The 12,880-nt window shown below is 41.3% G+C and overlaps 1 protein-coding gene across 5 annotated transcripts in view; it reads left to right on the top strand.

Moving 5' to 3' along the window:
• LOC148041447 (transducin family protein / WD-40 repeat family protein) overlaps positions 1 to 12,880 on the top strand; it is a 134,430-nt gene that overhangs the window by 22,737 nt on the left and 98,813 nt on the right. For all 5 annotated transcript variants that reach the window (XR_015691117.1, XM_087679649.1, XM_087679656.1 and 2 more), the window contains exon 4: positions 8,262 to 8,742. Coding sequence is in view for 4 of the 5 variants with exons in the window: in XM_087679649.1 (XP_087535775.1) it covers positions 8,262 to 8,742 (481 nt within the window). In the remaining variant the exon portion in view is untranslated. The remainder of the gene's footprint in view (positions 1 to 8,261; positions 8,743 to 12,880) is intronic.

The raw sequence follows: 12,880 nt of genomic DNA, 5'->3' as shown, positions 1-12,880 counted from the left end.
CTCCATTACTCCATGCTGGAAGGTATATGTAGGCCACAGGAAGAGTGACACAAAGGCGATTGTTCATGAGAAGATAACCGTCTTTGATGGAATAATTTGGATGACAACCTCCTTGCTGTAAATTTGACCAAATTGCTGCAAAATCAGTATCTTCATCATAAGTATTCTTCATCGTTTGAAAATCTTCATGATGAGCCGCTGTAATAGTTGCAATGCGAGACACTCTAGAAAGTGCATCAGCAACTACATTTTGTTTCCCTGGAGTGTACATAATTTGAAAATGAAACATAGAAAAGAAAATTTTCCATCTTGCATGTTTCTTCTGCAAATGCTTTTGAGTCTTGAAATACTTCAAGCTCCGATGATCAGTTTTAATAAGGAATTCATTGCCTAAAAGATAATGTTTTCATATCTTCAAAGCATGAACCACTGCTAAGAGCTCATTTTCATAAATGTCATACCTTTTCTCCATATCATTTAGACGGTGGCTTTCAAAGGCTACGGCATGGCCTTCTTGATTTAGCACTGTACTAATACAATCACCGCAAGCATCTGCTTCCATCACAAATGGTTTTACCAAATCTGGAATGATAAGAACAAGTCCAGAAGTAAGAGCTGTTTTCAGCCTTGTGACGGCTGCCTTTTCTTTTTCCTTCCATTGAAAAGAGGTCTTCTTCTTTGTAAGGTCATGAAGTGGAGAAGCCATATGTGCAAAATGCTTGATGAAGCGACGGTAATAAGAGCATAAGCCAAGAAATGATCGCACCTCATGTACATTATGAAGATGAGGCCATTCTTGGATTATCTTGATCTTTTCAGGATCCATTTGAATCTCTTCAGAAGAGATGACATGCTTAAGGTAATTTATTTTATGCATAAAAAATTCACTCTTTTTACCATTTACCAAGAGTTGATTTTGTTGAAGTAATTGTAGAACAATCTCTAAGTGTTGATGATGCTCCTCTTTATTCTTGCTAAAGACAAGAATATCATCAAAGAAAGTACCGACATATTGTCGATGCTTGTTAAGTGTTGAAATGACTTGTTTTTTGGCTGATTTTTGTTGTTTTTGAGAGCTGAATGGTTGATTTTATGAGATGATTGATTGATTTGGAAGTGGTTTGAGAGTGTTTTGGATGATATTGATTGTGTTTTGGAAGTTCATGATGATTATTGGTGGTTCTGTGATGTTCTGATAGGTTCTGATTGGTTCTGTATACCTTCTGTTTTGCTCTGTTTTGGTCTGTTTTGTTCTGATTATCTTCTGTAAGGAGGGATGGAGTATTGATTGATGAAGATTGAGATATTGTGAAAGCTTATTGAATGGTTTGTGAGAGTTTGGAATGGTTTGAGAATGAGTTATGTGGTTTTGATGATCTTCTGTAACCTTCTGTAGGTCTTCTGTAGAGCTCCTGTCTCTGTTCTGTTCTGTTCTGTTCTGTACTGTAGTTGTTCTGGTACTGTTCTGTGACTTCTGTATGCTTCTGTATGTGTTTTGATGGATGAGAGTGTAGCTTGGGAAAGTTTTCTAGCCTTGGAAAGAGATGAATACAAGTGCAAAAGAGTTGAAAGAAGTGGAAGAAGTAGCTGCTGAAGACTCAAGTGAAGACTAGAGTGAAGTGACAGTAGAGAGCTATGAAAAGACACTGTAGTGGCTCTGGTGACTCTTCATATCAGACATACCTCTTGGGAGGGGTATCCATGACCTAAGAAGGATTATTGAGAGTGATTTTGAGAGATTGTAGTGAGGATATGATGTATTATTGATGGAGAGAGAGAGAGAGAGAGTCAGAGATAGCCAATTCTACTAAAACAGAGTGATTGTATATGAGAAATTGAGAGAGAAGACTATGAAGATATTGAAGATGAATACTATGTGATGTATTTCCATTCAAAGATGGTGTATTGCTTTGTTTTCTTTGTTTTATTGATGGATTTTGTGAAGATATTGAAGAATATGGTTGATTCTATCAAATCCGTGGGAGGTCTACATGATGCTGCATGAAGATTTGTTGTGCCTGGTGTTCTTTTCTTCATTGATTATATGAAACATGATAAACAAGCTTGTTGATGTTACAAGATAGATTTTCTTGCAAGAGAATTCCCTTTTCCTTGGTGTTCCTCTTGGGGCTCCAATGCTCTCTAAAGATGCGCTCCATCATTCGATTAAAGGTGGCTGGTGCATTGGTTAATTCGAAAGGAACCACCAAGAATTCATAAAGACCATATGAAGTGCGGAAAGCAGTTTTGTGTATATCTTGTGGTATTACCCTAATTTGATGATAACCACTCTTTAGATCAATGCGGCTGAAAACCTTTGAGCCTCCTAGACGATTCAAAATGTCGTCAATTCTGGGAATAGGAAACCGATTCTTCATAGTGATTTTGTTGAGGGCTCGATAATCAATACACATCCTGAATGTGCCATCTTTCTTTTGAACAAGAAGAACCGGTGAACAAAATGGTGAGCTACTTGGCCTAATTAGCCCACGGTTGAGTAGGTCTTCGACTTGCTTTCTGATTTCTTCTTGTTTAGGATGGCTCACATGGTATGGTGCTATATTAGGAGGAGAACTGCCCGGAATAATATCAATATGATGGTCTTCTGGCCTTTCTGGGGAAAGCTGATAAGGAAGATCTTCCGAAAAACAATCTTTATACTTTTCCAAGAGCTGAAGTCGCTCTTGGTTTTCAGCATTCATATTATCTTTTACATCAGTGACATAAAGCAAACAACATTGAACACAATCCTTAATTGCTCTAGAGACTTGCATATGGCTTACCATAGGTATGGTGTCTCCAGAAACTCGAGCTTGGATCTCGTACTTCTTGCCTTTGTTGGTGAGTTCTACCTTCTTTTTCTGAGAGAAGATGGTTGAATCTACTCTATGATTCCTGGGCATGCCAAGAATCACATCGCAACCATCAAGGTCTCCGATACAGAAGGTATCTTCGTCACTGTAGCCTTGAATTTGAAACTTGAGCTTGCCAATGTAGGGTGTCACAGTCTTCACTGTCCACCAAGTATGGGCTAAGTTGGTCAAATGTAAAATTGCAAACTTAATCTTTTTTTTTTCTTTATACTTGTCACGACCATACAAAATTTGAAATTGACGAATAAACTTCAGAAGAAGATCAGGATTTTTGAGAACCATCATACATACTGAACTTGATCTTATTTTCAAGTTGAGATAGTGACTTAGCCTTGTTCTTCTTCTTATGCCTTCGTCCATGTCCAGATCTTGAGGTTGAAGATGATGAAGTGCTTGATGGGGATAAAGATGGAGACGAGGGTGAAGAATGTCGGCGCCTTTGACGATGATAAGGTCTTTCACGAGAAGGGTGTGACTCTTCGTCACTAGAAGAGGGTCCATCAGAGTAGGTGCCAGATGACTTCGAAGAAGAGGATGAGCTTCGATGCAATCTCTTTCTTTGTCTTGAAGTAGAATGGGACTGCCTCTTAGAAGTAGTTGGACTTCTTGATCGGCTTCTTTCATTGGTATGGCTTTGTCTCCTTGAAGCAGATGGGCTTCTTTCCTTAAATTCTTTGGGATTCTCAACTTTTTCTAGTTTGAGAAGTTGCTCACGAATTTGCTGATTCTCCTCTCTAAGACTTTGAATGGCTTGAAGGATAGCACTTGACTGATCCATTGAGACTCTAAGAAAAATATGCTCAAGCACTCAATGCAAGGGCTGAAAACAAACAAACTTATAATTGTAAGCACTACAAGTGTTGGGGTGAGGACCGAGCCAAAGCTCTGATACCATTGTAAACGCCCCGAACAACGTAGTATGCTTAACAATTATGATATTCGGTTGTTTTCGAGATTTAATATAAAAGAGAATGAACACTTAAAGCTGAAAATGAAAATTACTCACAAAATTACAGCCATGAAAATGTAAAAGTAATGGAGACAAGATTGAGGGTTGAAGATGGGCAACCCCCCCCTCCTCCCTCCCCGAAGGAATGTATTTCTGCTTAACCCAAGTCCCTTAGGGAAGAGCTCAGTTACAATCAACCTGAGAGTGAGGAGAAGTAATTCTCACTCTCACAAGATCATGCAAAGATGTACAAACACACATGCATTATCTATTATGCAATGATAAGAACTGATTTCTTTACAGTATGAGAGAAGAAAGAGGGGAAATCAGCCTTTCTCCATCGTTGATCAGCAGTACATGGATAGGGCTTGCTTCTTGTTGCTAAAATGGAAGAAAGAGCTCGAGAAGGAGGTGCTGTAATGAATTTACAGGCTTGCTGTCCTGTAAAACAGTAGTGATCGAAGAGGGAATATGGAGGAATTTGATAATGGAGAAGTGGGGGATGATGATGGGGATGGATGGGGCCAGTTTCTGGCTATCTGTGGGTGCTGTACATGAGTTTACAGCAAAGAAAAATGATGCTGAATGAAGAAAAACGAGCTCTTATTTATAGGAGAGGGAAGAGCTAGTACAAAAGGGGAAAGTAGAGTAGCACAAGACAAGTGTCCAACCACATGTCATGAGATGTGACAAGTGGTGGGACTCTTGGAAGCTTGTGTGACAAGTGTCTTGACACTTGTCTCTTCTCTATGGCCTTCCTTTTTGGGCTGAATATTGTCAAGAATAGAAACAACCAAATTTAGTAAGCACAGTCAGAGTATAGAATTTACTATTTTTAGAATGACATCCCTATTTTTTAGGACTAGCATTTTTAGGCTAATTCGAGGCTCTTAAAATTTAGAGACCCCCCAATATGGGTGTCATATGAAAGCTTTTTCCGTGTACATCGCAAAAACAGTATTAGAATCTTCATGTGACTTTCCTATGCAAAGAAATGTGCATTTCAAGCTTTCAGCCCACACATGCACATTGTACAAGCATTTCATGATCATGCCATCTTGTTGATTGTAACTGTCTGTTCTGGCAGATCTAGCCCACACTTCAAGGCATCAATCCTTTCTGTGTGCGAGTCTAACCCTGATATGCGTGAGTTCTGGTCACAGGCGCCCAATTGGGCCATATAGGTGGAAGTGTGAACTATCTTTTCTCTAACCCACCGCGTGGGTCCACTATAACTTGTGACCACTCATCAGTGGCCAGCTGCAATGCACTTTTCTTTATATCTAATTAGTGCAAAGGAAACAAATTTAATAAATCATTATATAGACAAATTAATGAAAAAGGATACAAATTCTGTTTCTATAGAGTTGTGACAAGAAGAGGGAGTGGAGGTAGGGTTATCACATAGAATATCCTCCAGTCTTGCATTGGAGGAGTTGCCTGTGGAGCAAGATAAGGGGGATGAGGAAATAGATAGCTCCAGGGGAGCCAGGGGTGGACAACAACCATGATTTGTCAATGGAGGGGGCTACGAAGCCAAAGAAGAGGAAGAAGTCAAACAATCTGTCTCTTGAAGGAGGGGAGTGATGAGAAGATGGTATCCAACAATCATTGTCTCTTGGTGGAGCATTGGATTGCAGAATTGTAGGCTGTGGCTGTGGAAGCCATTGGACCTGAAAATAGATGTGGAAAACCTCCATAGTGCATGTAGGCGGTCTCTAGGAGGTCATGGCACATCGGATGCGTCTTATTGCCTGGAGTGTAATACTTTAATAGTTGATGCAAAATAATCTGTGGCCCGAAAGGGAGATGTTGCACAAGAAGTACCTTGTGGTAGACGCATATACTCTAGTGGTGTGGGGAGCAAAGGTCAAAGTTGATAGTCTTGAGTGGTATGACTGTTCTTGCCGCATTAGGAGCACCTAGTGGACTGTTTGTCAGGAGAAGCCATAGCACCACAATGTCAATGTGTAAAAGGAAGGGGGGAGAGAGAAGAAGATAAGGATAAATGTTGGAAATGCAATCCACACTTGCTAGAGAAAACTAGCTCACAATCGGTGCAACGACGATATGTTGAGACTAGGTTTGAATCCTAGGCCAAATGTAAGAAGATTTCCATAATTGGATAGACTGGAGGTCATCCATCACCTTAAGGTTTTGGGGGCTAGATGGCTAATCCAATTATGGGAAACTTTTAGTTAAGTGCGCAGTGGCGCGAACAATACTAGGATGGGTGACCGCCCGGGAAGGGGAGGTACAAGGCCCCCCACCCAATTTCTAACTTGGTATCGGAGCTCAGGTTGCTGAGCTTGGGTGGACTAGGACCTCAACCAAGGTGTGGCTTGAGGGCAGGTGTTGGAAAAGCAATCCACACTTGCTAGAGAAAATTAGCTCACTATCGGTGCAGTGGCAATGTGTTGAGACTAGGTTTGAATCCTAGGCCAAATGGAGGAAGATTTCCATAATTGGATAGACCAGAGGTCATCCATTACCTTAAGGTTTTGGGGGCTAGATGACTTGTCCAATTATGGGAAAATTTCAGTTAAGCGTGCAGTGGTGTGAACAATACTAGGATGGGTGACCTCCTGGGAAGGGGAGGTATAAGGGCCCCCACCCAGTTTCTAACTATAACTCTCGATGATGCAGTGGAAATTGTTTGGGGGGGGGGGGGTGTAAATCAAAAGATGTTGCCCCTTCTACAACTTGTCTTTGCCTTCTCTGATGCAGAGGATCTTCTTGGCTCTCTGAGCACCTCTAGCTCTCATACCATGTCAAAATATGGTTGCTATGAAAGAAAACCGAAGAGATAGTAGGGTTTGCGGAGGGAAACATAGTGTGTGTACTGCAAACAATGAGAGAAAAGAGAAACCCAGAAAACACAGAAGAAGAAGATGATGAATGATGAATCATTGAATCATCCTAAGCGAATCAAGCTAATATAGTGAAGCCAAAGCTTTGAAGATGATTGCACTGTCATCTCTGATTAGGTGGCAGCACCTATAGGGAATCTACACACTGAAGGGAGCGCAATGCACTCCTTTGGTAGTAGGATATCGAAGGTAATGCTGAAGATGGCTGTTGAGGGAGTAGAAGGTAGTCATGAGGTGCTGTCGGAGTCGAGGAAGAAGATGAAAACCAGCTACGAATATGTACTCTGGAAGATGAGGATCAACATGATGACCTATTTGATGAAGAAATCCAACCTTTGGTGGAGTAGGAACTGCAAACGCAGTCTCTTGAGATAGGAGGTGCTTGTTGGAACTATTATCGATGCCAGAAAGGGGTCTAGATAGTAAAATATGACTAGATAGCTGACGCTTGATGATGGTGAAGGTCGCTAGATGAAGCAAGAGCCTCTAGTCTGGAAAACACAAATCTGAAGATGACACTAGATGGAGTGTTGACGCTAGGTGGAGGAATTGTCAACCGCAGGTAGAAAGATGATGCCAAGTGGAGGAATTGCCAAATACAGGCAGATCGATGATGCCAGGTGGAGTAGAGCTGACATGTAAAGGAGCAGTTACCAAAGGGATAAACACAGCATGTGGAGGCCAGAAAACCCCAAATGCAGATGCCTAGAGCTATAGAAGCTGATGCCATCTGTGGAATGAGGTTGCCAGCAGGAGAGAGGAGGTCTGCCACCATACACGCAAGCCTTAGGGTGATGAAGACAAGGCACCTTGCAGTAGGTTGGATGGAGATGGTGGAAACTAGCCACGAATTGTAATGTCCTCCTGAGGGGTGTGAACAGCAGTGGAGAGGTTGGAGAGAGAAGGGAAGAATGTGGAGAGAGAGTGACAGAATATCGGAAGGAATGAATGAGTGGGATGGTGAGGGCTGGAGCTGGTGCTGTATTTATAGCGGAGGTTGTCTCGAGTGGCATCCATTGAAGTTTCTCGGGTGGCACCGGACTCTCCTGGGAGGTGCCTAGAAAGGCTTTTTGGGTTTGTAAATGGAAATAAAAAATAGGAATGGTGGGGGGAAAAATGTACTAAATGACTTGGTTTCTCAACATGTGTGTGTGTGTGTGTGGGTATGTGTGTTTGTATTGTAAATATTCCAATTCATTAATTCAAACTTCTTCACCCAAAAAAAGTGCGCATGTGCACGCATGCATACTGGCATGTTATCAAGAATAATGAATCAAAGTGAAATTACAAAACCTCTAAGGTACTTGAGTACCATTGCTACAAAGGTGGTCAGATAGGAACAAAATCCTTCCCAGCACGTAAAGTTAAAAGTGCATGTGCACCGACTGTTCACACTAGAATGACCAAAAGGAACACGATAAGTGTAACATTAAAATCCTGTTGCAAATAACTTTCTGATTCTGCTATTGTTTTAAGATCTTTTAATTTTTTAGAATATTATGTAGTTATTTGAGGTCTTTTGACTGCTGCACTCAATACATTTGATGTTAAGAGTTACTTTTTTTCAAGGGAATCATCAGCGGGCTAGAATGTACCTTTCACACCTTCAAGGAATGATGACCAAGCTGTATTTACACTCAAAAAATATGGAGAATAGTTCGCACCAAGTGCATCCTCTGCATCTTATGGAAATTCTTCAGCCAGAGACAATGAAAAAGGATGACACAAACTTGACTGAGTTCTCTTTGGAGCACAAGCTTTCAATGAATTGGACTTCTAGTTTTGCTGAAGACAGTCAAAAAGATTTGTCAGGGATGGGCGGTTTATATTATTTTGAGGATGTGGACAGGACCACTGCAAGTCATGCTACTGATAACTTACTGATATTTGACAAGCAAAAACTTGAAGGACATGTTGAAGAGTTTGGAGATAAGTTTGATCTGTCTAAGGACCTGCAATTTCAACTATTAGCAGTAGCAGATGTGTTGGAAAAGCTGAATTCAGATTTCAAGGCCAAAGAGTATGCTAGTCTTGATCTTCCAGGTCAGAGGTGAGGAATGCCCACGGTGGAATCTTCAGTGAACTTGCTGCTGGTTTAAGAATTTCAAGGTGGAAACATTGAGCATTTAACTGGTTTTTCAATACTAATATGGTAGTTCAAGAGTGGCTGTAAAATTTCAGTCAGTCTCATTTTTGTAAGTGCTGGAAATTTGGATTCAAAGCTACATATATGTCCAATTCCACTGTTAAATGCTTAGCTAGAAGACCATGACATACGATGTTGTGAGAAACAAAACAAATGGTAAACAGAATCCTTGTAGTGATTTGATACACCCAACTTCAAAAAGAAAGACACAGGACAATCATGTGGGCATATCTATGATGGACCCATCAGGCAATGTTTCATGAACACCATATGATAAAAATACATTCTTTGCTTATAGAGCAAACACTCTTTTACTCATCTGTTAACATTGCAGACATGACATGTACTAATGAGCAACATCTCTCCTTATGCTGGGCTAAACAAAACCCTGCAATATGATTTTGTGCAAGCTGTGTTTAAGAGGATGGTGAACATTACACATAACATGCTCCCTCATCATTAGCTTCAAGAATCTTGTAAATCTCTTCCTTCTGGGGTATTCTTATGAGTATAAGATCAACACTTTTCATAAGCAACATCGGTACTTAGCCACTCTCCTGACAAAGGGCCTTTCTATCACTTTGGGAGTCTCCTATGTCAACAAACACGCTGCTCTAAATGCAAGCTCTCCCTGCCTAAATACAATGGATTGCTTGCCTCGACCACAAAGATCTTGGAAGTATTTTGTTGACCCATATTGTGAAGTTCTTCGTTCTTACTTCTCTGAATAGGATTGAGACTCCAAGCTTCAAAGTGGCTGAGCAGTCTTTCAATTTGATGCCTTTCCCTAGAGCTATATCCTTAGTTTGCGAGCCTCCTAAAACCTGCTTTACCACAAGCAGATCATCTCCTTTAGTCCTTTAATCTTCAAGGCAATCGATGATCCCCTTTCCCATGTGGCATATAGCACTTTATTACAATGCATTCTGAAACTTCTAGGATCGTATAAAATAACTCCAGAAGCTTCATCATGGATTTTTGTTGTCATGAAGGAGACCTAAAAGAGAGGGAGAGAAGAAAGAAGACTGCAGAAGAGAGAGAAGAAGAGAGCAGAGGAGAGAGAAATACGAGGAGAAGAGAGAGAAAGACAGGAAAAGAGAGAGAAAGAGGGGAGCGAGAGAGGGGAAGCCATGGCAGCTGAAGGTGAAGGTGAGGAGACAGATATGTATTTATCAAATGGCACCCTAATCAGGTCTTTATACACCTTAAATACCCCATCAGTGTAATTGGGTATTCGCATGTGCTAACCCCATGTAAGACCCTCTAATCCCATTCTTTACATTCTGTCCCGACCCAGAAGGTTTTTGCCCTCAAAAACAAAAAGAGGACGTATTGGTATGACTGGGTGGGGGGTGTGAAATATTGTGGAACGGTGGCCTATGAGCATGTATGCAGTGTGAGCATGAGGGAAGAAGGTAACTCAATACAAGGATAGGCACCAATTCCAAACAAGAAGGGCTGGACAACACTGGACAGCATGCTGTCCCGAACAGGCCTGCAGTGGAAAATTGATCATAACTTGCCATGGGCAACTCCAAATGAGATGTTCCGCATGTCAAAACGGAGCTCGTTGAGCGTACTTTCAGCCCAGGTAGGTCATGCATGGGTGCAATTAATGTAGGCCCAAAACTATTTGAAAACAGATAGCTGCCCATGACCATAATGCTCATGCTGTCCATATGGAGGGTCATACCAATGTAAACATGCTGCCCAAGATTGCATGATGATTGTCCAACATGACTACAATGGTGTCCTTGCATCCTAGGCTGACTATAAATATGATGAGTGGCAAGTTCATGAGCATAGGTATCGGCATGATGCTGGTCATAATCACTGGCTTGCTGCTCCTGCATTGCATAAGAATCTCCATATGCATGTTGCTGACTATTACCAAAACTTTGGCCATATTGTTGCCCATAAACATGCTGCCCAAGATTGCACGATGACTGTCCAACATGACTACAATGGTGTCCTTGTATCCTAGGCTGACCATAAATATGATGAATGGCAAGTCCATGAGTATAGGTATCGGCATGATGTTGGTCATAATCACTGGCTTGTTGCTCCTGCATTGCATAAGAATCTCCATATGCATGTTGCTGACCAATGCTGTATGAGCTACCATATACATGTCCATGATCATGACTTGCATAAGAACTATGTTGCTGCATAAAGGAGTGCTTGTAAGCGTAATCATGCTGTCCATAATGACCATAATCATGCTGCCCATGATAGCCATACTGCTGATCAAATCCATTGGAATATGATCCACCCTCATGACAAGGTACATAGCCTAGGTGTTGCCCAAAGTCGTATTGTACAATACTTTGGTTATCAAAATTGGCCATATGTGATTTAGCTTAGCACCGGCAACTGACCTATATTGTTTGCCACATCAGAGCATCAAAAGATCCCTAGTGTTACTACTGAAAATCAGATCTGCATACTGCTGTTTGCTATTATATGTTGCTCACTCTATACAGCACACTGTTCACTGTGTGTTAAAAGTTATTTAGACTTATGATCCAATGCTTTCTCCACTTAACATCTGCAAATCTGCAGCATTGGTGGCAGCAAACAAGCTCCCCAAGCTAAGCACTTGTTGGCTGAGCAATCAACATGCTTACCATGCAGGGATTGGATGCCAGAGTACTTTTAGGGTATACGCGTCAAGTTCAGCATCAAGATCAACAGTGGACTTGTCACAATAAATGCAAAGGGTGAGAATACATGGTCCTCCTCCATTTATTCATGAGCCTGGGCCTTCAAACTGCAATGTGCTGGACAACTCAGGGACATCTAAGAGGCCCACTACTGATCACGTGAGCTGCTTGCCTGCCAAGATAGGTGCATTTGCCTCAATCTCACCTTCAGACCTCTCCAGGGTCATTAAGACTTTGACTTGGTGACCATTTGTACCTGAAAACTGGCAAGTATCAGAAGGTGTAAAAGTTTTGTCCCTGAAGCACCAGACAGTAGTAAACCCTCGGTCCCCAGAACTGTATCAATATTCGCGCTGTCTATGGAATGTGGTTCACTAGATTGCCCACTTGCTGTAGCTTTGAAGCTGCAAGTTATAGTGTCTCAAACTTTAAAATGCATTACAATGATACTACTATAATACAGACTAGCATCAATGGTGGTACTCCAACCAAGCCACTTCCTTATATAGTTGTACTTGTATTCGTTCTAAAGCAGCAGACAATTCCTCTGCCAACGCAGGGTTCCTAATACAGATCAATATACCAATTACAATAACTGTATGTCTCGAACAATTTCAAATCTAAGTTACTGCTGCAATTTGTTTCTTTGTTTGACAGCTTGCCAGTCTGTAGCAAGAGATCAAGCTAGTATAAGCTCATGTAGCTACAAACACTGAAGTTGATCTCTGGCAATCAAGTATAAGCATTCTCTCTGTCAAGCAGAAGCATTATCTTTGTTAATCAAAAGTATTCCTTCCATAAACCAAATGCTGGGATTTGTGGACTAGTTAGACTATCAAGGTTCAACACTGCCCTCCATAGGAGATGTCACTGCACTGAATTTTCTAGCCATTGCAAGTGAGTCGAAACTCTGAGTCATCTGCTATTGGATGCATTAGTGATCAATCTTGTACCGCCAATATCACATCCAAATGTTATTCCTTCTGTAAGTCACGAATTTCCTAATTTTGGCCCTTTGTCTCCTGCCACACCTATCTCACCATTTCATCAAAGACAACAGCTGAAGAGGCCTTATCCTGGAAGTGCCCCAGTCAGCATTCCCAAGGCTCATTTCCACCATATGCCTGCTACAACCTATTAGAGTGGAGTATTTCGAGCAAGCCCTAAAGCAAAGGCTCATTATGCAGCATTCCTGCCCTCCACTGCAACTGGAAAATATGGGGCTATTTGACCATCAACAATTGAACAGCGTAGATCAAATCAAGAGGCTACAAATGCCATGGTGTTCCAAAATCACAACACGATTGGTCAGACATTGCAATCTGCAATTGTTCCAACAGTGCAAATGAAAAATTGGCTGCCATTACATTGGACACATT

This window comes from Lygodium microphyllum, chromosome 1 (assembly GCF_053477565.2).
Source record: "Lygodium microphyllum isolate KBCC chromosome 1, Lygodium_microphyllum_v1.1.10, whole genome shotgun sequence".
NCBI classification, from domain to species: Eukaryota; Viridiplantae; Streptophyta; class Polypodiopsida; order Schizaeales; family Lygodiaceae; genus Lygodium; species Lygodium microphyllum.
The sequence above is the reverse complement of the archived record's forward strand: the minus strand, read 5'-3'. Positions and strand labels throughout refer to the sequence as shown.